A 24,780-nucleotide genomic window follows, 5' to 3' on the forward strand; every position below is an offset into this window, starting at 1 on the left:
AGTAGGGTAGAATTGCCTCCCTCAATCTGCTGGCCATTGTGCTTTGGATGCAGGCCAGGACACGTCTGAACTTCCAGGCTGTGAGTGCACATTGTCAGCTCATGCCTAGCTTTCCATGCACCAGTATCCTGAAGTCCTTGTAGGCAGAGTGGTTCTCAGTCCATTTGTAAACCGGTCTCTAGAGATAGTGGTGTTTGTCAGAGGTGCAGAACCTTGCACACAGCCTGGCTGAACTTCATGAGGTTCACATGAACCCACTCCTTAAACTGGTCATGGTTCCTCTGGATGGCACACCTTCTCTAAAGCATATCAACTGCACCACTTGACATGTGTCATCAGCACATCTGCTGAGGGTGCACTCAATCCCACTGTCTATATTACTAACAAAGATAATATAGACAGTAATAACAAAGATACTGAACAGTACTGGTCACAGTAAATAACCTAAGGAACACCACGTGGTGGCCACATCTCCATTTGGACATCAGCCATTCATGTGGTCCATCCCTGCTCCAATGCTGCTCACATGCCAAATGAATAGGGAGTGTCAAAGCTCAGAAACAGCTCTGCTCCACAGGCTGGCTGCTGCCTCCCACAGAGAGGATCAGCCGACAAAGGGGTGATGGCAATGGGGCAGAGACAATGTCAAAGGGACATTGTCAATGGGGACACTGCCCAGGCAGCTGTGAGCAGCAAGGGGCATGAGCAGCATGGGACACCACAGGGGCACAGAGTGGGCCATGGAAGGTTTCCTGAGCTGTCACTTCCCATCAAGGCTGAGTGAAAACACATTCTCCCACACACCAACAGGAGCAAACCCCTCCATGGCCTGAACCCATGGGGAACATGGTGACCAGGACACAGCCTCCATGTGAGACCTTTATTCCTGGCAAAATTGTTTCCTTTTGCTTCTTGCAAGTGCAAAGAAAGCAAATACATGAAATAAGAGGGAAAAAGCAAATCTATTCATGGCATGCAGAGCCGAAAATAGTAACACCTGACAGGCCTACAGTGAAGTAATACTGTGAATACAGTGAATACAACTCCATCTGTGCAAACCATTATCTTGAACAATATTTTCACCAGGTCAATGAAGCGAAGTTATTTGAATGATATTTCTCAAGCTTTTCTTCCTAGGAAGGACACTATTGCATGCCAGCAACACTCTTCAAAATGGTTCTACTGAGGTGCTACGATATTGCTACTTACTATGGTAGTGATTTCTCACACCTCCCACCAAACAGAGTCAGAGTCCTAAAGAGCAGATCTGCCAAGTAGCAGATTACTCACATTCCTTCATTAATTACTGAAAAAAGCCACAAAAACCAGAAGAGTGTATATTTGAAGCTCACTCAGACAAAGCTACTAAACAGCTAGGATACTAAACATTACAAGAATCAGGATCTCCTCATACTATTACTTTCTTGGGTCTGCAGCTACATATCAGAAAATGAAATATTGCTATAGAGGCATCATTTAATGCTCTTTTAAACCCTTCAGGGGAGGGAAAAAACCCATGAAAGAAACCCCAAAGTAACCTTTACTATTTTTCTTGAGATTCATTCTGATCTTTATCTGCTCACTGCCAATTGCTCTGAATTTACACACTAATGAGACAACTTCAGGCTGACCACAGCCTGTACTCAGTGTTTAGCTTCTATTTATTTCACTAGCATTGAACAGGAATCACTGATCTGGGGAATTGGCATCACTATCCAAAACTCATTAGCTTGACTCAATCAAAGAAGCACATATCCATCAAAAGCATCAGACCAGCTGAGGAGCCTCAAATCTATCCTATTTCCTGCTATCTCTTATTTCAACTGCGAGCTCAGACTCTTTCCACCCCAGCCCCTGCATCAACAAAAAGTCTCCCTGACGATAGCTATGGAGAGTATTAAAGGAAATACGCATCTCCTACATCAAACATCCTAAAAAAACCACCCCCCTTTCACCACAGTTTTCATAACTAGATGAATTAAATCTCAAATGATCAACTTAAATAGGAAAAGCCCTCTCTGGCAGGGCAACATTCTAGTGTATAAAGTATTCACTACATGAGGGGTATTACTGAGGGAATCACAGAATCATCAAGGATAGATGAGACCATCAAGATTATCCACCCAGCACCACCATAATCACCCCTAAACTATATCCCCAAGTGACACACTCAGATTCCTCTTGAGAACTTCCAGAGATGGTGTCTCCACTCCAAAGCCTAACCACTCTTTCAGTGTATTTTTTTTTTTTTCTAATATCTAATCAGAACCTCTCCTAGTGCAACTTAAGGTCATTTTCTTGTATCTCTTCACTTGAGAATGGAAGCATTTAAACTTCTATTTTGTATAAAACCTAACAAAATGCTAAAACACATGAAGGAGGCTGGAACAAATGGAATACCTCCTGGAATTTTTAAGCCTCATTTGATGAATAACAGAATTCATCAACAGAATTCTACAAATAATTGAAGAACATCAGCCATTGGGAACATCCCTTCTCCTCAGCACTGTGCCCCTTTTATTGTCACCTCTGTGCACCCTGAATTCTCCTCCCATGTTCACTGCCCAGAGACAGCTGCCCCTGCCTCTGTTTTCTAAGTAGGTGGTGACCTATGTGAAGAGCAGCCTAAGCAGGCTGAGTCTAGGGAGTGTTAATTCAATGACAAATAAGCCCTGGCACAAGCCCACCAACTCCTTTATTGCTCTAGCAATGAGGAAAATGCTTATCAGCAACAGCTGATCATGTTTCTGGTGCAGCAGAGATTTCTGAGCTCAGAGAACAGGGTTCAAAGACTTAGAAAGTTCAGTGTGGTCTCCAAATCTGATCAGCATTACTATTGGCGGCACTTGAATACCAACCTACAATGCTGTCAGGGAAAATTCTCCCTAAATACTTCCCTCATATTTTTAAGATTACTCTATCACACAAGCCCTCCTCCCACAGGAAACCAAACATCCAAAATGATCCTCTCTCATTTTCTGCCCAGCCCTGTGCTGCCTTTCAATATGACTCTACACGGTACAGTCATCCTGTCATTAGCTACCGCCAAGCATTCCCCTCTCCCAGGGTCCCTGACCACTAGCATCACCAGTGACTCATGAAGCACTTAATCATCCACATGGAAGGAGCTCATCTTCTGGTCCTTCTCTGAGCTCATTACACAGAAAAAATGGTGATGATCCTGAAAGCTGGGTTCTGCAATATAAGCTAGAGAGGATGTGCTAATTTGGGAGGTTAAACATTCAACAAGCAGGTGCCCTAGCCCACTGAAAAGTGAGGATAGATGTGGAGATAGAAAAAGGCCAGGAGAACCTGATCCCAGCCCCTGGATCTTCTGTTAACACTATCAACACAGCACTTTGCTTTTGGTGTTCCTATTTTTTGTATCTTTTTTTAAAGGTGGGTGAAACAGTTGGGAGAGGAGATGCATTGAACAGCACAACTCCCCTGAGTCCCCTAGACAATCACAGTGACCTGAGGCATCAAATCTATTTCCTGCTCTCATTTGTGGTGTGAGACAGGGCTTGTCTCTCAGCTCTACACACTGCACAAGGCAGCAAATTCAATGCTAAATCTTGTTGGTTTTGGTCTTGTTCATTTAACACAACAGGCAAAACCAATTCTTAGCAACAGCGATTTCAACTTGTATAAAATTATTTTTATGTATAAAGCTCACACAAAACGAACATCAAAAGTGCAGAAAATGGAAAGAAATGTGGCTCTCGGACACCTTGTGGTTCTGGATACCTCTGTACTTCTCATAGTGTGCTGCTGACAAGACAAAGGGAGGAAGACACCAACCTTCCCTTCAGCTACTTGCTTCCTGGGTTTAGAAGCCAGGGATGAGGGGGAGATGGCCATTCAACCCTGGCCATTGAGGTATTGTTTTTTAGGAAGCACAAAATGACCTCTCCCTCGCTGAACAATATTATTACAGATCATGAAACCTCCACAGTCCCTTCTTAAAAATGCGCTGAATTATTTTTAACAGTAGCGGCCATCATGGAAGCTTACACTCAGATAGAAGTGAGACTAACTGCACATAAAAGGAAGTCCTGTGTTTATCAAAAGAACAGATAAAACTCTAACTAGGAAAAAATTAATTTTCCATTCTGCAATATAGATCAAAGGTAACAAGCCTTCCTTTTACAGAAAATGTACTAATTGTTAAAAAGGTGTAATTCGTTCAGATTTTACATTGCTGCGTGACTGTGAAATAATATAATCAAATAATCAGAAGTTTCCCACTAAGATCTAACACCATAATTACCTACACAGCAGAAGAAAATAAGCAAAAAATTTCATCTCATGGTGGTCAACTACTACTTTACTGTATTTTATGACATGTGTGTGACTATTCTCCCAGGAGGGTTTATGATTTGTTTTAGAAAGAGCATATGCAAAAGAATGAGGCTCTCCACACAAAAACTCTTGGCTGAAATGCAAGATGCTCTGGACTGAACACAAAGACATCCTCGCCTGCCTCTTCCACAGCGCTGCACCCTCCCTACACAGAGCTGGCCAAGCAGCAGCAGCCCCGGCACTGATGCATGGTGCCCACTCAACACGCTGCAGATCACACTTCTGCCAGGAAAGTCCGTGCTATTTCTGTGTTTCATCTCATGACATTTTAGCAAGCAATCACAAGGAGGCTCAGCAAGGAGCATCAGAAGAGCCCGGCACGACACGTCCCAGCATCCTCAAGGAACAGGTGCCTTGCAGCACACCAGGACCCATTCACCCTGTCCTCCCCAGCCAGCCCCTCGTTGGACATCCCTTCTCCCTGTGTGACAGCACAGGTCTGTGGTTTTGGGGTGCAAGAGGAGGCTGTGTGTGTGCACTCCTACGATCCCTCGAGGACACGTGCTCTGCAACAGGGCTTCCCCGTGGGCACACAACCAGAGATGAGGCAGGACCAGCCACTGCGCTGCGACACAACACACACCCATGTCTGACAATAATGCACAGCTTACGAGATATGGACACGAGAATCCATGGAACAGGCCCATCTGACAAAAAAAACACATTCAGGGAAATAGATACATATATAGATATATAGAATACATACCCAGATTTGTGTGTATTGTGTTTACAGACAACTAAATGTAAGATGAAGTCAATCAAAACACAATCAAAACGAAATCTTCCTTCTACTTCCTTCTCCTTCACTGCATTAAAATAATTACAAATTCATAAATTATTGCTATTATTGGAAATGAAAACATATTGATTTGCTTATAAGGACGACAATACTGTAAACCTGGTACAAGCTGAAATAAAAGCATTTCAAAACACATATGAAGGCAGCCAGTAAAGAGGCAGCCTGCTAAAAGCTGTTAAAGCTGTTTCAAAATTAATTTAGAAATGAAAAAGTAAATTTATAAAATCATGTCTTTTTATAGTAAGTCACTGAGGAGTTTTTTTATTGGAATTGGCCTGAAAGTAATCCACAAATAAACATGTTCAGTAATATTTACTGAAATGATCATTTAGGAAAGTAAATATGATAGTGTCTGTGTTTGGCTGACTTCTCGGCTGTTGCAGGGAAGGCAATCAGTAGGCAGCAAATCAAACACAGCAGTGTCCCCTTCATTTGGTTAGGGCCATAATATCTTAACCCAAAGATCTATCCATTACTGCACAGTCAACATTTTAGATCTCTCCCTCTACTCATCTTGCACCTAAATCCACTTTAATGATACATCAACTGCAGCAATTAATGAACCTTTGTCCAGAAGGGGAAAGACTGTAACAGCTTAATGAGACAGTAATACATATTAAAATCAATATTATTCAGATTATGTATCTATTCTAGTCCTCCCTCTGAAAATAACTGCGACTGTAGGAGAAATGATCATTAGCATTTTGATAACAATCTTGCCAGCCTTCTGTTAAAACACTTTCTCTTTAAAGTAAAACTGGGATTTGTTATCTTATACAAGCAGACCACTCTAAAATTAGCAATGGCAAATTCATATTGCTTTGCATCAGATTTTCAAAAAACTTGGAAAAAAATTAATGCTAACTTGCCTGAATAATCAGACTCTTGTGCTTGTTGCTGTAGCAGTGGAAAGACACTAAGCATTGACTAAGAAGCAATCTCTTCCCACAAATACCATTTTTGTGCACAGAAAGGCACTCCTTAACCATATACAGCATTGGTTTCACTTGTCTGATAAATCATATTCCTGTTGACAGCCAACGTGAGGGACAAATTCCTCCCTACCACAAATCCTTAAGGTATCTTAAAAGAAAATAAAAATAAGAGGCTGAATGCTGCAAAGCAGGAAAGGGTTTTGCACCTTTGTCCCATTGCCACTGCAAGCAGACAAAAATTCCTCAGCATTCCTGAGTCAAATTATGTTATGCAAACACCATGGTGAAAGAAAACAGTTCCATCTCTCCCTTTTTTAAATTAGTGAATCCCACAGCCTTCCTTCTCCTCCTGGCATCCAGAGCTGTGAACCAGACAGCTAAGCCCTCCTGTTTCCAAAATGGGACAAGATGGAGATCTGCTGTAGAAACAGCTCTAAAGTGCTCATGAGGATCTGCATCTCCCAGAAACCCCTGCCCTCGGTCAACCACATGCAAACAGATCAGCTGTCCCAAAAATCCCAACCACTCCGACAGGACAAGATCCCAAACTTCCGCAGGAGCCAACCCATGCTTTGAGAGTGCCAGAAACCAGTTTAAGACAAACCCAAGCAAGGTTTTCAATATTTAACCCCTAAAGAGCTGGCCTGCAGTTGTGAAAGTCTAACCCCGTACCAGGTGACAAATTCTTCTGCTGACACCCTGAAGAGCTCCATCAGCTCCTTTGAGCAGATTTTCAGCTGCCCATCACCTGAGTTCACAGGTCACCCCAGCTAACAGCAATCAGTGAGCAGCAAGTTCTATGGAACCAATGGAAGCTATGCTCAAAAGACTGAGCAGAAAGTATTCTTGATTCCAGATGTTTTACATTTTTCTCTCTGCTTTTGAAAACAAAATGTCTTTTTAATACCAAATGTAATACTCTCTCCTTCTCTTCTTCCCCTAAGAGCCATCTCATGTACATGTATCATTAAATTAATGTTTGTTCTTTCTAACGGAATAAAAACGTTCAAATTACATACAAAGACAATTAGATTAAATTATTAGGCACATGCTCTGGGTTTTTCTTTTTAAAGCTATTCAAACAATTTTGAAGGTTTTTCAGCAATCCTCTAGCAACATAAGCAAAACTTCCCACAAAGAGGAGGTAACAAGTTTAGCATTACTGCTGAGGAAGAGGGCAATGGAGCCAAGTGAGTAAAACAAGCAAATCAGCAACCCTCCTGCCACTCCATACAGTCAGGAAAAGGCATGGCTCAAGCTGTCAGAGGAATCCAAACCAGAAAGAGGATATGGGGATATATGGGGAGAACCTATTCCCAGGCCCATTTGTATCATGCACTAGAAGGAAATTTTTCTCATTGTTTAACTATCTTTTTTTTCTTTTTTTTAGTGATGGTCAGATCAGTAACTTTCCAGGCAAAGTACCAGGCTGCTCCAAGCTAGAGACTTTGGTCATTTGGATCAGTTTGGTTTGGTGCAAGACTAGGGACAAATAGGTAACTTTTAAGCTGGCACTGTATTTCCCCATCACTCCCCACCCAGCTGCAGAAGCACAGCTGCTGTGGGAGACAGGCAACACCAAGGTCACGCAACTTTCTCAAATCCTGTAGTTTATGTTTGTCCAGGCTCTCATGTCCTATCAGAACTAATCTTGGGTTCTTCCCACGACAGCTCATGGCAGATTGGGAAAACCTGTTGTAAAATACGACATTTTAACAGGACTGCATTGAACATGCTTGCAAAAATTTAGCTTGATATGTGACGAGTGAATGCAGGAAAGCTGAAACCGTGTGCACCCCCAGCAGTTTTGGCCTGTAGAAGTCACAAAGTCCATGAACACTGAATGAATCCTGGGCTCTAGAGGTCATCAATTACAAGGTTGCAATGCTTAAAGACATTAATCAGAGTGAAGTATTAGTTATTATGCCTTCTGAAGCTTAAGGATAGGCTTCTAAGAAAGATCTACAACTTTGAAAACAAATGTCATCTCACAACTGAAGATATTTCAGGTGGGTCAATGAAATGTGAGAATAAACTGTCGTTTTTATCTGAAATTTAAGCAGTGTTTCCTAAGAGAAACAGCATGAAATATTGAACAGAATAGTGAAATTAGAGGGGACAGTATAAAAACAACAGTGCAAAACTCTAGAACTACCCAGCCTTTTCAAGTTGAAATCGTAATGGGATTATTAAGCTCAAATTATTTAAACTAAAATACTCTACAGTATAAAAAAGTATCTTCTCAGAGAAAGAAATCCTCCATGACATATATATTGTTGTAGCACTTTATGTGGCAGCTTATTGATCATATGGACACAGCTTCATCTAGAAAGAGCATGCGTAGCCTCCCCCTGACCTTCAAGTACAGGCACCCAGCATTACCAGCCAGTGCCTGCAGCCTGTCTGACCTGTTGGGCACCCAGCCAGAACCAGGAGTCTGCCTGAACACGAACTGATAAGATTAGAAACAAGGAATACAGTGTACTACTACAGTCCTTGCCCAGCATACATCGCTGCATCCCTGTGCCGACGCTCCCCGCAAACAAAGTGCAGCATCTCTGCCAAATCCCACACAACAACAGAAAACAACCATCATAGCTTCAGTGTATACAGCCAGCACTTTTCAATTTTCCCAAAACCCAGCTTCTCTAGCAGTAACTCTGTGTTTGTAGGGCAGCTTCCTTCGGAAGACTGAGAAGCACATGAGGGTGGGCTGGGACAGGTTTTCAGCTGGGAAATGCGAAGCCCAGAAAGGTCATGCAGCCCGCTAGACATCAATGACCACGGTCTGTATGTGCTTTGAAACCACAGCAGAGCTACAGGGCAGCTGGGCAAAAATTGCCAGGATTGAAACATGCACAAGATTTTTAGGGCTGAGTTGAGCAAGCCTATCCATCTGCCTTTGAATAACCGGCTACCGAACATGGAACCCTGTCATATGCTAAACGTTACTAGCATTCCTCATGAATCATTCAGAAGGATGACGTGCAGGAATTAAACTTAGCATTCGCATTTGACATCAAGAGGAGTCCTACAGAGGAATGTCACACTAACACAAACTAATTGGGAGGGTTTGGGGCTAATGGAACAAAGCTGTCCCACAAATTTTAGGTGCAACTGAGCCACTGCTAGCCACCCCAATTTAGATGAAAAGTCCACTGTCAGCACTGGCACCCTTTGGTCACACCGGGTCCATCAGACATTTTTCTAGCTTGAAGTAAGATAATATCACACAGAGAAAATCTTGAGTAAAAATCCTGTTTCTGGAAAACGTAACGGACATGAAGATCACACCTGCAAATGTCATATTTTCTGGTAAATGTAAGTGTTCAGTGAATGATGAATTTTTCTGACACAGCCCCTCTGCAATCCACTCTCCTATGCTCACTCACTTCTGTGAAGACAGCTTCAGCTGCTGGGGTTTTAAATACTTCTGGCTATATTTTTCACAATACCCTTTAGTATGGTAGTTAATCTCCTGTGTCAAAACACATTTTTAGCCATCTGCCAGACAAAAAAAAATCCTCAAGATCAGAACCTCTGACACGTGGAACATCACTCCTTTTTGGATGGCTTTATGACAAAGTTCAAGGGCTGATCAGTGAAAGTACAGCATCAGAAGGAAATAAATCGAAGAGAATGAACAAAAGTAAGGCAAGTCCCTGGGTTTATGCACATGGCACACTGTTGAACAGCACTCCAGTACGTGCAAGTCTGACCATTAAAAAGGCAAGCTGAAGACTACCCTCTGCCCAAGACAAAGTGTGTCCCCTACACAATCCTCTCCTGATGTAATATATATAAATGCATATAAATGCCAGATTCCACCTGCTTTCTCTTGTGTAACCCGGAGTGGATCTTCACCTGATAGACAATGTAACCAAAAAGGAAAGAAACACCTGAGCAGAGAAATACTCTGAGGTCTACTCCTTTAATCCACTGTGCCCACTCTAGAACGAGGCAGAACTCTTACAGTAGTTACAGAATGTCTCTTCTGAAAAATTTCTACACAGTAGCTGAAAAGCTTATTTATCAAATTAACGCTGTTCCCTCTGCTTGCAAAACTTGTGTGAAGCCAAGGACTAGCAAATGGCAGCCTCCCTTCCAAAACAGTGAAATAGCTCTGCAAAGCTGATACACGAGATCCATCCCGTGCAATACGGGACTGCAGCCCATCCGTCACTTTGCTCAGGCACACTGACACATCATTTACCTTACATGCACATCTTACTCTCCACTGGTACCCACAACCCCATCTGGTAACACACCACATCCCTATCCATCACTTCGGCCATGTTCTCTCTTCTGGGAAAAAGGAGAGACATGTTTTGTTTTACTAGGTTGTTTCTTTTTCATGCAAATGTTGTTCTCCGTTTGTATTATAAGCAAACAAGCAATAAGCCTTACACCTGGAGTGGAAGATGCCTGGTTTGGGAGGGAATTACTAAAGACTTGCATGCACTTAGCTGGCTATTAGACCTTAGGAACGCCTGAAAAAAAAGAATAAAGTGATAAACTGCAGTAATTGTTAAAAAAAAACCCCAAAGTCCACACTCAGTAAAGGCAGATTTACCATAATGCCTCAACAATCTAAGGGAGCCATTTACTTTGACAGAACCTGAATTCCCCAAGCAATTTGACAGTGGTAATGGAAACAGAGGAGCCAATAAATTATAACCTTGTGAGTAATGCGCCTACCATTATAAACCACTCTTAGCCTCCTGTATATTCCCTGGGGGGGCTGCACAGTTGTTGGATTTCCTTTCCTTCATTCTTCCAGTGTGCTCTTTCAGCAGTTGGACCCTTTTATAACGTCTAATACCATACTCTGCATTTACACAGCTGTAATGTGAACATCTTAAAATATGCAATATCATTTAGAACAAGATTGTTGGTTTTTTACAGGCTGAAACAGAGGCATTGGTGACACCATTAATTACTGACAGAATCCCAAATATTGTATATATGCTAAATCTATTAGTAGGTACATGCCCCTTCCAGATCTCTCCTACTGAAGATGTGTACCACGTATCTCAAAGCACCTACAGTATTTCAGAAGTGTTTCTGAAGAATGGTCTTGGATAGCTTTAGAAACAACACCAGTATTGGTTCATCCCCAGCTCAGTCCCTCTTACAATAGCTTTCAGCAGTTTGTGATAAACTATTGGAAAAGAAAGGCCAGAGACCCAATAAAGAAATACAAATCCCACAAAGTTTAGCCCAAGTGATCAACAACGTGTTGATCTCAGAAAACAGCATCTACGCAAAGAAGACTTCTCCAAAGTATAAGGTGCAGCAGAAAAATACAGGCATGACAGCAACACAGAGGCTGACCCTGCTCTGTCTTCTAAGGTTAATTAAAACTCTCAAAGAAACAGATCCCTGGTGTGATTCTAATGTATCAGTCCAAGGATCTGGGCAAGATTGAAGTCTGATAGAAGTGACCTTGGCTCTCTGCCACTACACTTCACAATCAGCAGTTTCCTTCCTAACCAAAAATCCCACAATGATATGTCCTATTTAATGTACTGCATTATCTAAAATGAAAGGTAATAATTAGTAAAATGGTGTAATTTGCATTTAAGCCCCAGGCAGCAAATCTACAGCAATTTCTGAAATACATACGTATCACAAAGAATCACTTCAGCTTTCTTCAAGGTAGCTGAGCTGTCAAAGACCAACACAAGAGAGAAAGGGATGTAATTCTGCTCTTCCATATCAGCCTCAAAAAGCTTGATTCTAGCCTCGATTGTACCATCTATTGTTTAGTACAGAGAGAGGTTCTGCACTCTTGTCTTCAGGACTGCTCAGCAATCAGCTGTATCAGCAGCTCCAAGGAGGATTATTCTCCCCTGCTGCTTTTTTTAAAAGCAGATTAGTTCAGACTTTCTTTCACTGTAATGAACCTTGTAAGGATCAAGTACATTGCATTGATTTCCAGGATAAAATTGTGTCATCAGTCAAAAGGCCAAGCAAACACTTTCACAGACCCACTCTGTCCCAGCAGATCCACTGCCCCCAAATCACCCATTAACCCCAGCAAAGGGAAAAGGACCACAGTTGTTAACCAAATAGCCAAATAATAGCCAAAATGTGATTCTCAAGTTGTGTAATTTTGCTTTCTGTCAAATTCAGATACCCATACCTCACGGAAATGGACAACAGAACTGCCAACACGCACCAAACTGCTATGCAATCAAAGATAGAAAATGATAAAATGCAATGTGTTTTTATTTACTATATGATATCTGCAATAATGGCTAGGGAAGCAACTTTTTAAAAGCCTGACAATTTACAGTAAAATAATGAAAATTCATTTTCCCTAAAATTTTGCTAATAGCTTTCCCCATCAAGCATTTTCTTACATGTGCTCACCACTGTAATATGCAAGCTTGACTAGCACTTAAAAGATTTGATAACCAGAGATTGCTTTCTTGTTGGATGGTCACAAAAGCCTAGAGAGGGTGCAAGACCCTGCCTCCCACAAGAGACACCTGCCTGGACTTCAAACCAGACCATGGGATACCGTACTTTACCTAATGAATGCAAACTTCCCTTTCTATAATGCTGAAGCTAAGAAGACAGGAGTTCTCTGCTGTGACAAAGCTGGAGCACTAAGCTTAGTTGAAAAACAAGCAAAAAAAAAAAAAAAACCCAGAAGGCAGAATTCCATTGCCTTTCTTCTTAAATTGGACAAGTCATTATTAAATACCTGAAGCTCATCAAGACTACAGCTCAATAATAAAGGATCTACCCTTCCAGAAATACTGCCTAGCATATTTCAATTCCAACTCCAGGACTGAATTTTATGGAACAATGTATGGCATTTGCCATCATTTCCTGTAGGGAAAACTTCAAAACACCAGTACATGTCTATTCCTTTTTAAAAGAACTGGAAAAAAAAAAAAAGCAGGAAATTAATTAATTGAAATTATAACAATACAACTTCACAAGGAATCTCTACACTGACCTTTTCAAATCAAAAGCCTGTACACTAAACTACAGCTCAAGTGGATTTCCTGAAAGACCAAAGACAATTAAACATATCCAGTATATATATGGCATTAAAAGTGAGATTAAGTTCACAGTTTTAAGACTGTCTCCATTCCCAAGTCTCCTGAAGAGGTCCAATAGTGAATTTTATCAGATCGCATGGAAGATCGGTACAGAACAGTGGGAGGAACTCATCCCCTCCGAGCCAATGAAACCCTTGGACTTTATCTTGCACCTTTAAAGTCATGGACTTTAAAGGGCGCAAGATGGGGCACTCGATTGAAGAGTTCAATAAATAAATGCACACGCTACAGTTCTCGCCTTCTATAAATCACACACCTTATACATAAAAATGAAATTCCCCTTGAGAGGGGAAGCTTCAGCTTCAAACCCCGCTCCGTTCCGGCTGTCAGGAGGGCTATGTGTGGTTGTAACCCCACCGGCAGCGCCCGGAGAGCGGAGGGGAAAATTGCGGGCTTGGAGGAACATGCCGGGCTCGGGACCGGCCGAGCGTTCCCAGAGACTTCCCCCCGCAGGCAGCACCAGGGTGGGAGCCGGCTCCTGCCTGCACCTGACAGGCACCTGGCGCAGCCCGGCGCTTGGGACAGAAGCGCTTTCGAGGCACTCTGTAGTTTATAACACCGGCTGTGCTACACCGGGGGCGGCCCCGGGGCCCGTCGCTGCAGTAGCTGCCCCACAGCCGGTATAAACCCACCCAAAGAGGGGTGTCCCTGGGCGGTCCCGGCCGCCCCCGCGGTCGCCTAGAGTACTTTGAGGACATCCCCGTCCGAGCCTCCCATCGTTAGACCGGGGGGGGGACCACGACAGCCGGCCACAAGTGCGGGGCAGGCGCACGCCGGTGCCCGCGGGCAGACACCCTCGGCCGCCCGCGGGACGTCCCGCCGGCAAACCGGGGCCGCCCGGCGCTCCGCGGGGACGCGCTCCCGGCCCGCCCGCCCCCGGCCCCGGCCCGGCACCCACCTTTCCCAGCAGGGCGCTGCGGCTGGCGGCCGCCAGCTCCCGCAGGCTGGCGGCGGCCGAGGCGGCGGCGGCGGCGACGGCGCTGGGGGCGGCGGCGGGCTGGGGGTACGTGGGGGCCGCGGCGCTGGGGCTGCCGCTGGCGCCCCCGGCGGCGCGGGGCCGCTGCCGGATGCCGTCCAGGAGGCGGACGAGGAGGATGTTGGCGGGCAGCTCGTCCACGCCGCAGCCCACCAGGATGCGGCACTCGGGGCAGCGCAGCTCGTGGCGGGAGCTGACGATGCTCTCCAGGCAGCGGCGGCAGAAGGTGTGCTGGCACGGCAGCACCTTGGCCGTAGTGTCCAGACGCTCCAGGCACACGGAGCACTCCAGAAGATCCAGCAGCGACGACTCGTCCATCGCCGCCGCCGGCTCCCGCTCCGCCGGCGTTCCGCCGCCGCTCCGCCGCCCCCTCGCCTCCGCCTCCGCCCCCGCCCCGCCGCCGCCGCCGCCTCCGCCTCCCCTCCGCGGGGCAGCGCAGGGCCCCGACGCCCCTAGGGCCGCCGCGGCCGGCGGCGGCGAGGGAGGGGCGGCGGCGGGGCGGCGGGGGCCATCGGGGCGGCGGGGCTGTCCCCGGCGGCGGGCGGCGGCGACCTCGGGGGCTGCCTGGGCGACGCTGCCCAGCGCCGTGCGGCGCGGCGGCGATGCCAGCGGCGGGGAGCGCAGCGGTTCGGGAGGAGGGCACCTGTCTGCCCGCGCCTCCTCCCGCCGCCCGGCGCGGCTCGGCAGCTACGGCGGGGCCCGGCGAGGCGCCCGCCGCGCCTCCGCGCGGGGCGGGGAGCGGCGGGGAGCCCCGGGGGGGCGCCCGCAGCACGGCGGCCGCCCCGCAGGCGGTCCCCGCCCGCCTCGCCGCCGCTCCGTGGCTCCCTGTAACCCGACCCAGCAGGGCTCGCCGCCCGCTTGCCGCTGCCGCCGCCGCTACTCCCTCCTCCTTCTCCGCCCGGCGAAGGCTCCCGGACAGGCGGGGGCAGGCGGAGGAGATCCTTCGGGGAAGCCAAGGGCACGCAGGCGGGGCGGAGGGGAGCCCCTGCGGGCCCGGCGCCCCGCGGAGAGCGGTGTCGGTGGTGGCGGGCAGGGCCGGCGGGCGCGGGGAGCAGCGCTCGGCCGCGGGCCGGGAGCGGCGCCGGGGCCCCTCGGGCGCCACATCCCTGGCGGCGCGGCGCCCCCTGGCGGGCGCGGCTGCAGGCGGCGCGGGCCCTCAGCGCCGGTGCCCCGGGGCGGCCCCAAATAATCGCAATTTAACTGTTAACCTATCGGACCCAAGCCCTGAGGGGCTGAAAGGTAAGAGCGAGGGTCGTGCCTCCTCTTTCTGCCACGTGTCCTGTGTTCCAGCCAACTGCCCGCCCGGGTGCCGTCCCGTCTGTCACGGTACCCGCATCCCGAAGGCTGCAGCGGGATGTGCCCGGGTCCTGTGTGAGTTGGTGGTCAGTCCCTCCGGTAAGGGGAGAAACTCTGTCATTTTGGAGTTGCACATCCGTGGTCTTTATTAACCGCAGAAAGTTTAAAAATATGACATACAGCCACTTGCACGTGTGGACTATGCACGGAGCTTCTAAGAGAAGCCCTATTCTTCATATAAATATTTCATTTGACAAGTCCTTTTTTGTCTAACTTTCGACTATTAATACGATTAAGGGCCCTGCTTAACCCAGAAACTACAACTGAAATATGTTGTAATCTTGCCAAAGAGATTCTTCATTTGTGGTCCAACCCCTAACCCAGTCTGTACCTGTGCTGCAACTGAGCACCTCTGGAATTGAGGATTGCAATCCAAATGTTTGCAGAAGCCGTCCTATCCTTCTCTTAAGTGACACTTTTATAATTGGGTTTTTCTGAGAGCCATGTCATGATGGCTGCACAAAATCTTTCTGTCAGCTTCATGACTACAGTAAAGTTCCAATGCACAAAGGAAGTCGAACCTGTTGTGATAAGGGTAATCTAGACACTGTATAATAAAATTTACTAAATTTCAGTGTGTGAAAAGCCATGAATCTCTTGCTGCTCTTTTGCTACCCTAGAAGGAATAAGTGTAAAGCCAAATAAAAGTTCCCAGTGCTGAGCTCAGATCATTATTTGTTGGTGACTAATGTCCACTAAGGTTACAACCTATGCCCTTGCAGATAGAAATACCAAGCACAACGGTTTTAAACTATAAATAACACTGATTCCTGGAGAAATGTGGAATAAAGTATCAAGGACTTAGACTTTCTCTGGAGCAAAACTCTTAATTTAAGAAGAAGAAGTAGTGGAGAACCTTTAAGGATAAAAGGCATTGTTTCAGCAAGGAAAGAGAAATACTGAAAAATCTGCAATGAAATGCATAATTGTTTCAGCACCTCATATTACTTCCTTAGAGGGGAAAACTTAAATATCACTGTCAAAAAATAAAAGCCAGAAGTACTGTGTTACACACCAGAATACCTCCAGTAATTAGAGGGGCACTTTTCATCCCTCCTTCCTTCTGGTTGCTCCAGAGTTTACAACCAAACTACCCTGTCACCAGAGTTGCCCAGTTACACAGCCCCAGAGCAGGCAAAGCACTCTGGAGAGCCAGCACCCAAAGGTGATAAAAGGGTGCCTTGATACTTGGACAGCTTAAAATAGGTGCAGATGTGCAAAGCATTTATTATTCAGTAGAAGAAATTGCTGACACACAATGAGAATCTGCTGTAATCCACCTGGAAAGTACCCTCTTAAACAGGAGCTGGTTGCCATCACAGATCCCTGCAAGGGAGAGGAGCTCAGGGAGCTCCCCAACCACCCCAGAGGACTGCAAGTGAGGGAAGGAGTTGCTGAGGGACACTGAGCAGGATGGAGAAATGGGGAACCAGAGAAGGAGAGAGGAAAGGGGACATGAGATGAAAAGGAGGTAAGGAAAAAGGAAGGGAGACAAAGATTAGGAGAGCGAAAGGTTTCTACAGAAATGGCACAATGGACTAGAGACAATAAAACCACATTTTTATGAGAGGAGAGAGAGACTTGCAAGTTTGGCTCCAACTAGAAAAAAACACCTCCTAATTCTTTGATGTCAAGAGAAGCATTTTCAGACTTAGAAGTTTAGTGTGTGTTTGTGCACTTCCCTGTACCTGAGACTTAATGAAAGTTAGGCCAGGCCAGGTCTAAAGGAAAGGAAAGAAGAAAATATCATCACACTTTTTTTCTTCTTGGCAAAGAGACCATGGGAAAAATTACATTAGATATTAGAAAATTAAATACTCAGCATATTTAATTTGGAAATAGAAAAAAGATTAAACTCTCAGAAGCCTGAGATAAAACATGGAAAAAAAGGAAAGAGATAAAGAAGATGTAACAGGTTTACTTCAAACAAATGTGGATTTTATTAATTTCCCTTTCTCAGCTGCCAAAACATCTAGCTACAGATTGTAAGTGTGAAGTGATTATTTGTGAACTAATTAAGTAATGTGATTAACACAGTTCTCAAGCAGAGGTGCTGCTTTACACACAGTGATGGTAGCTGCACATTTTGCCACACATTCCTTGGTGAATGTGTTTGACAAGGCAGCTGATAAGCAACTTCTGTTTCAGGCTGTGAAGTGGCTTCATTTCCACAGTGGATGTAAAAAATAACAAGTACCCAGAGACAAGAAGAGATTCAAAAAAGCAAAATGTTGCTTCAGGAGAATAGAGTGATGCTGAAACATTCCAAGACTTCATTTGTAGTTGTCCTTAAAATACAACGATGCACTAGGTATTACTTAAATTAAATTAATTAAAAAAAAAAAAAAAAAAAAGGGTGTTCTTCTTTCCTGGTTCTTTTCCCTGCATGATCTATCTTGCTATTTAGTTCAGATCAGGAGAGACTTGACAGACTTTGCTGTCTGCAGCTCTATCTATGTTGGTTTTGAAGGCATTTTCTCAGGATAGTATATGAACATTGCACCTTCAGCATTGCTTTCATGCATTTGCATGCTGCTCTTGAAAATGCCCAACTTCTTTGCAGTCTTCTGCCAAATGGGATTTGATTACAGAGAAATATAATCAATTCTTGCTTGTATGCTTGCTCTGCTTTTAAGTGTCTATGGCACAATAACTATTCCATTTGCATAGTGAGGGAACATTTGCCTACTAAATAACGAGTTGCTTTATTTATATGGTTCTTCCCAAACCTGGAAAGCATCATAAGAATGATAGGCATTATTATTTAAGAATGATCCAGTGTAATTAAACTTATGGTGGAATGCACAGCAGTTCATTTCTACTACTGCATTTTCTCTGTAAGCTTAAATGATCATTCAGTTATACTTACATTACTTACTTTGCTTATATTTCAATTCAAAAAATTAAAGCATTTTTGGATTTCTGAAGTGAGTTATATTAATACTAAGCAGGGGGAAAGAGGGGGACTTGTCAGCTCTGCCTTTTATTTGACCTAAAATATCAGGTATATCTAACAAAAAATGCCAAATTTTAGACCACGGTAATACTACTGAAAAATAGATAAGTTTGATTACAGGATCTTCTCTCTGTTCCTTTGACTGAAGATAAGATTTTTGATCAAGATCAGCTGATCTTTCCATCCGTCCATCCATCCATCCATCCGTCCGTCCGTCCATCCGTCCGTCCGTCCGTCCGTCCGTCCATCCATCCATCCATCCATCCATCCATCCATCCATCCATCCATCCATCCATCCTTTCACCCATCCTTCCATCCATGTGCGTATACATCTACATCCCCCTCCACTGTAGAAGCAATAAACTCCATAAAGACTTTTTTCTTATATGTGGAGAGGGTAACCTGGCAAGAACAAGATTTTTCAGAACTGGTGGCTGAAAATGCTTACAGAAACTACAGCATGACCACCACCCCAAAGTACAATTTTTACAGAGCTGTTACAATCCCTGTCCTGGCAGCACGTGTGTGACAGCCTGCCCTCACATCAAGGTCTGGAGAGGGTATTTGAGATTCTCCCATATAAGACAGTCATAGAAAATCCATTCATTTGGCCTCTGGATTATTTTCAATGCCAGCTTAAAAGAGGAGGATGTGTTACTTTAATTACAATTGACAGTGTTTTAATACTGAGGAGAAAATGGTTGCTTGTCTTGTGTTTAACCACAGCACTGATATCAGGAAAGTGAATGACATCCATGTACCTCTGCTGTCTCCTTACATGCATGTTGGTCATGTAGGCCACAGGTCAGAAAGATGTTTGTGTGACAGTGCAGTGGAATGGCAGCAGATGTTCCAGAAGACACTTCAGCTGTCCTGCCTTACCTTCCCCAATGGCCCAGACTTGCTCTTCTGTCCCCTCCCTTGCATCTTGCCTGTATAATCAGTGTGTCTTTATGAAACTCCTACAGCCAAAAAATAACCCAGAAAAAATAAATCAATCAATTTTGACCATAAAAATGACACATAAATGTTAAAAATCTAGACATTAGGAAAATTACTACATTATACTGTGGTTTTGTTTCAATGAACTTATGAATTAAAATGGCATGTCCTCTGAGAATACATGATGTCCATTGCCAGTCTCAGTATGACAGCCTATCAAATCACTGCAGTTTTCTGACAAGTTTTATCTCATTCCTGGTAGTTCAGGATTTTTTTAAGACAGATAGAGGCATAATCTGTTGTGTAGCTCTTACATCCAGACCTTCTGGAAGGCACTGCCCTTCCAATATGATTGTACAACCTTCCTTGAGCATGGCTTTCAAGATGCACCTTGGGCTGTTTATAAAGTGTAAACTTCAGCTTTTTCTGCAACTTTTTTTAGGGCCTCGAGCATTTATGAGACTACCTTCTTTGCAGTGGATTTGACATGAATGCTGCAAGGAGCTTTTAATGTTTGTGGAAATGAGCTTGATGGCATCAAAGGCTGAAGAAGAAAATTATCCTACTCCTGAAGAACTTTTTCTGGTCATGAATATAGTGAGCTATAGTTCCTTGCCCTCTCTAGGAGTCAGTTACAGTTCTGTTTCTTTTGCCTTTGTCAATCATGATTGAATTTTCTTCCTGTAGCAAAACAGATTTATTTTTTTAAGTGAAAGATACTTCAGTTAGTGATTAATTAGTTTACCCCATTTATCAAAATACTTTTTCCAGTTAGTTGATTTCTTCCCACTAAATCACATGTAAAATTAGCAGCAGCTTTGAGGATATCTGACAAAGTCTCTGTATTGGGCTTGCATGGCCAGGATTTGGTAGCAGAGGAGCTACAGGGGTGGTTCCTGTGAGAGGCTGCTAGAAGACTCCCCTGTCTCATGAAGTCAATGCCAGTGGGCTTCAAGATGGACCCACTGCTGCCAAGGCAAGGGTGGAAGAGTTTTTGGGATAACATTTAAGAAGGGGGACAGGGATACCCTGGGCCGCTGCAGCTGGAGAGGGGAATGAGGATATGTGAGAGGAGCAGCCCTGCAGACACCAAGGTCAGTGGACAAGAAGGGGAAGGAGGTGCTTCACATACCAGAGCTGAAATTCCCTTGGAGAAGACCTTGAAGAGACAGGCTGGACCCCTGCAGCTGATGCTGGTCCACAGTGGAGAAGTTATCCACTTATAGATAGAAGCTATCCCTGGAGCAATCCACGTCAGAGCAGGTGGATGCCTGAAGGAGTCTGTGACCCATGGGCAGCCCACACTGGAGCAGGCTCCTGGCAGGTCCTGTGGACATGTGGAGAGAGGAGCTCACACTGGAGCAGGTTTACTGGCAGGATTTGTGAACCCACAGTAGACTCATGCTGCAACAGCCTGTTCCTGAAGGACTGCACCCTGTGGAAGAGACCCACACTGGAGTAGGGAAGAGTGTGAGGAGTCATCTCCCTAAGGAGAGAGTGGCAGAGAAAATGTGTGATGAACTGACCACAGACCCCATTCCCTGTCCCCCTGCATCACTTGGAGGAGAAAAGTAGAAGACTGTGGATGAAGTTAAAGCCAGGAAGAAGGGAGGGGTGAGGGGAAGATGTTTTTAAGATTTGATTTTATTTCTCATTATTTTACTCTGATTTGATCGGTAAGAAATTTAATTAATTTTTCCCAAGTCAGGTTTGTTTTGTCCCTGATGGTAGCTGGTGAGTGATGTCTTTCTGTCCTTATCTCAACTCATGAGAGTTTTGTTGTATTTTCTCCCTGCTATTCAGCTGAGGAGGAGAGTGACAGACTGGCTTTGGTGTGAACCCATCACAGTCCTACTTGTAGCACTTCACTGTGGATGCAGTACAGCTGTGAGGAGGACACGCCTCAGCTGGCAAAGCTGCATGGCTGCCCAGGTACAACATCGTGGTTAATCCTCTGTTAAGATTTACTTGCCACAACTGTGAGAGGATAAACTATTTCATTACTGTCCTTCCACAAATGAGACACCTTTACAGTTGCTTTAGAGAAATCCATTGCAAGGAGTAAGAAGGGATTGCTGTGGTTAGCCTATACATTTCAAATTGCCAGGTTTTTAACAGTTCAAAATTAGCTGTTTAATCTTCTTGCATTGTAGTTGCTTTGAAAGGCCAAGTTGCAGTAAACTTGCACTTGACACCTGAATTCCTTGAATTTGTGTGCCCTCATGGGGACTGGGCTGTGTTCAGCTGGGGATGTTTAATACTTCCAATTTTTGTCAAACACTACTCCATGAATATTTAATCAATATTACTCCACTTGCAGCAACCAGCCAAGAAAACTTATTTGCCAGGTGCCCAGTTTTTTTCTGGAGACCCATTCGCCTATCGGCCCTGCGCTGTGTAGACACAGCAGTTGTGTTCATGTCCTCGGGTGGCTGGTTCTCAGCTCTGCAAATGAAAAACCCAGGTCTCCCCTCCCCAGCAGGAACTGAACCACTGTGTTGTCAGTGTTTTCCTTAAACTTTAACCAGCACATCCAGCCAGCAGAAGCTGCTGCTTCACCATCAGCTAATCAATGCATGATCGACCTAACAAACCATCTGCAGTTAATGCATGAAACAATACTGTGCACTGTAAAATGATTCCTTTCTCTATCACACTTTCGACTTAATAATTTTATGTTTTTTTGAAGGAAAATTAACTTTTCTTGCATGTGGTTTAGGAATAACTTTGACTTTTATTTGTAAAAGTTTGGAAGAATAAGGATTAATTACCATATGTGAGAGAGAACACGTGTTCTTTCAATCAGCATTGACTTCTTTACATTGAAGAGGGGAAACAGCAACCAACAATGCTGCCAAAATAAATGTTTAATGGAGCACAAGGCTGTAATTTTCTCTATAGTGAGGAATGCCATCTCTAGGGATGAAATGGGTCCCATCTCCACAGACAGCCGTGTACATAGAAACGTAAAGATGTAATATACAGAGAATTCTTCACAGTTTCAAACTACAGACAATACAGGCATGGAATAGCTCAATAGACTTTATTAATATTCAAACAAGCAGCTGTCAACACTTCATCCCAGAACACACTGAAGCTCCTTACATAGTTTTTACTACTGTAATAGTTGGATTCATTGGCAGAAGATTGGAAAACATGCAAGACTAATGAACCCTTCCTATTTTTCTTGGTCTGGAATTTAATCCATCCTAAAGCGAAAAACATTTACAACATATGCAACACCACGCTCACAAGAGGCTTCAGGTTCAAAAGAGATGTTTCAATTTTGTTTCTTAGCAACATGCATCCAGCAACAGTGAAACACCATACAAACTGTAATATGTTTGTGTTGTTTTAATCTATAATGCAGTACTTTGCCAGTGCCAAGGAAGTATGCTGCTACAGGATCTTTTCAATGTCACTTATAATTAGACGTACGCATTTTTGTTTTCCCATACTAGATTACCTGCTGCCGAATATATTTCTGAAGACGCTATAATGTACTCATGAATAATAAATAATGAGGTAAATTCTGCTGTAATAAGGGCACTCTTGTCAGGATTACACTGTGGTCTGTTACACAGGGAGACATCTTTTGATGTTTCTTTCACAGGAAGCGTTTGGACACCTTGTGAGGACTTGATTTCTAGAATGAGTATCAACCAGCCTTCAATACAGGGCTTAAAGGATTTGTACAGCACTTACTTCTTGGAAGGACAGTAGGCATGGCTTAATATTTTCTTCTCCCCAGTACAATGTCTGATTTGATGTGACCAAAGCTAGTTTTGTGGTGTCTTGACTTTAATGTCACATCAAGGAAGAGAAGGAATCAGACAGGTCTCCAAAGGCACATTATGTCCTACACAGGAGCTTTCAAAATTTCACTCACTGGAGCTATAGCTCTTCCCTTCTGTCATTTAGCATAACTGCTTCCCCAGTGCCAGAAAAGAGGAATAAGAGACATGGTATTTAGCTTCTTCCTATGCTTTTTATCCTTCTCCTGTATATATTTATCTTTAAAAGTCTGATTCATCTCTCTAGAAAAGCTGTGGTATTTGCATTGTCTAAGTGCCTGGTAATAACAGTTCCAGCCCATCAACACTGAGTTTGCAAAAGGCAAATATTGAAAAGTTGGAAAAGAAAAAAAATCAGTATATAAAGAAGTGCTGTTACCTTATTTCATGCATGATACAAAATTTTAAAAAATAGCATAAATGGTACCCTTCATTTTGGAAATACCAAGAAATGTCTCAAGAAATGCAGCAATGTTTCCAGTTCACACTAGGATTCACCTTCCCAGGGAACCTGGTGCCCTAATCCTCTTAATGACTATCTTATACATCATGCTCCAACGTTAGGCATTTCTACAGACTAACCCATATTTTCTAGCTGTGTAGACTGAACAAATCAGTCTGAAATATTCTGAGAAATCTGGTCTGAGGGGAGCCCTGTAAGTGTCTAGCACCATAGATATGAATTATTTAACACTGAGAGTAGCTAAGGAAAACAATACCACACAGGAACACCAGGTGGAACTAGGAGGAGAGGAAAGAAAGAAAGAGAAAAAAAAATAATCTTTACAGTTCGCAGAGTTTTCTGAAGAAACACTTTTTCTAAATTCAGTCTAGGTAGAAAATTCGTTATTTACTTATATTTCACTAACTCTCAGCTTCTCTGGACGCATACAAAATTGAACAGGCTGATTGGCTCTCTAAATCAAAGCAGCAAAGATTCTACTCAGAAATAATAACATCACCTGATGTGATAACCCAGTTTGACACATCCCATTGCATGCAAAATTTGGTGGCAAGACAATCTCTCCTCATACTGTGCTCTAATTACCTGCTTTGTATTTCTCTTTAGAAAATCTGCCCTCTTAGTTTCTGCTGGGGTCAACTGCAAGTTGTGGTCATTGCCTGTTTTGGTAAATGAGGTTGTAAAAGTCAACAAACTCCATCAAAATAGCGGAGGAAATTAATCACATGGTGAAAGGGCACAGTCTCTCCTGAGGAAATAGTAAATTCAACTGACTTGAGCCATCTCAGTAACATGGAAGGAGGTTTTTTCCCCCTAGCAGAGACCACTCCGATGGAATTCCCTGTAGATCAGTACCTATCCCCTAATACACACTTGGGCCATGAACAGAAAGTCACCCTCAGTAGTAGTGAGATGCTGCCTACACATTCTGCAGAAGGCAAGGAGCCAAAAAATGATCCTGAAGTTCAGTTTTGGTGCAGCCTCTGCTTCTTGCCTCATGAGTAGCTGCTAGAGGAGGAGGCGCTTTGTTGTGGCAGCTCCGAATCACCTCTGGCCTCGGTAAATAGGAGGAGTGCCCTTCTGCCTCTGCATGGAAAAAATGTATTAGGAAGTGTTTCAGA

General features: G+C 44.2%; 1 protein-coding gene across 1 annotated transcript in view; it reads right to left on the reverse strand.

Annotated features, from left to right (window-relative positions):
* Positions 1–14,534, reverse strand: part of SH3RF3 (SH3 domain containing ring finger 3) — a 245,298-nt gene extending 230,764 nt beyond the window's left edge. The window contains exon 1 of the mRNA XM_058851785.1: positions 14,071–14,534. Coding sequence (XP_058707768.1) covers positions 14,071–14,466 — 396 coding nt within the window. The 5' untranslated portion in view covers positions 14,467–14,534. The remainder of the gene's footprint in view (positions 1–14,070) is intronic.
* Between the last annotated feature and the right edge of the window lie 10,246 nt (positions 14,535–24,780).

This window comes from Poecile atricapillus, chromosome 1, assembly GCF_030490865.1.
Source record: "Poecile atricapillus isolate bPoeAtr1 chromosome 1, bPoeAtr1.hap1, whole genome shotgun sequence".
In the NCBI taxonomy this organism is placed as follows: Eukaryota; Metazoa; Chordata; class Aves; order Passeriformes; family Paridae; genus Poecile; species Poecile atricapillus.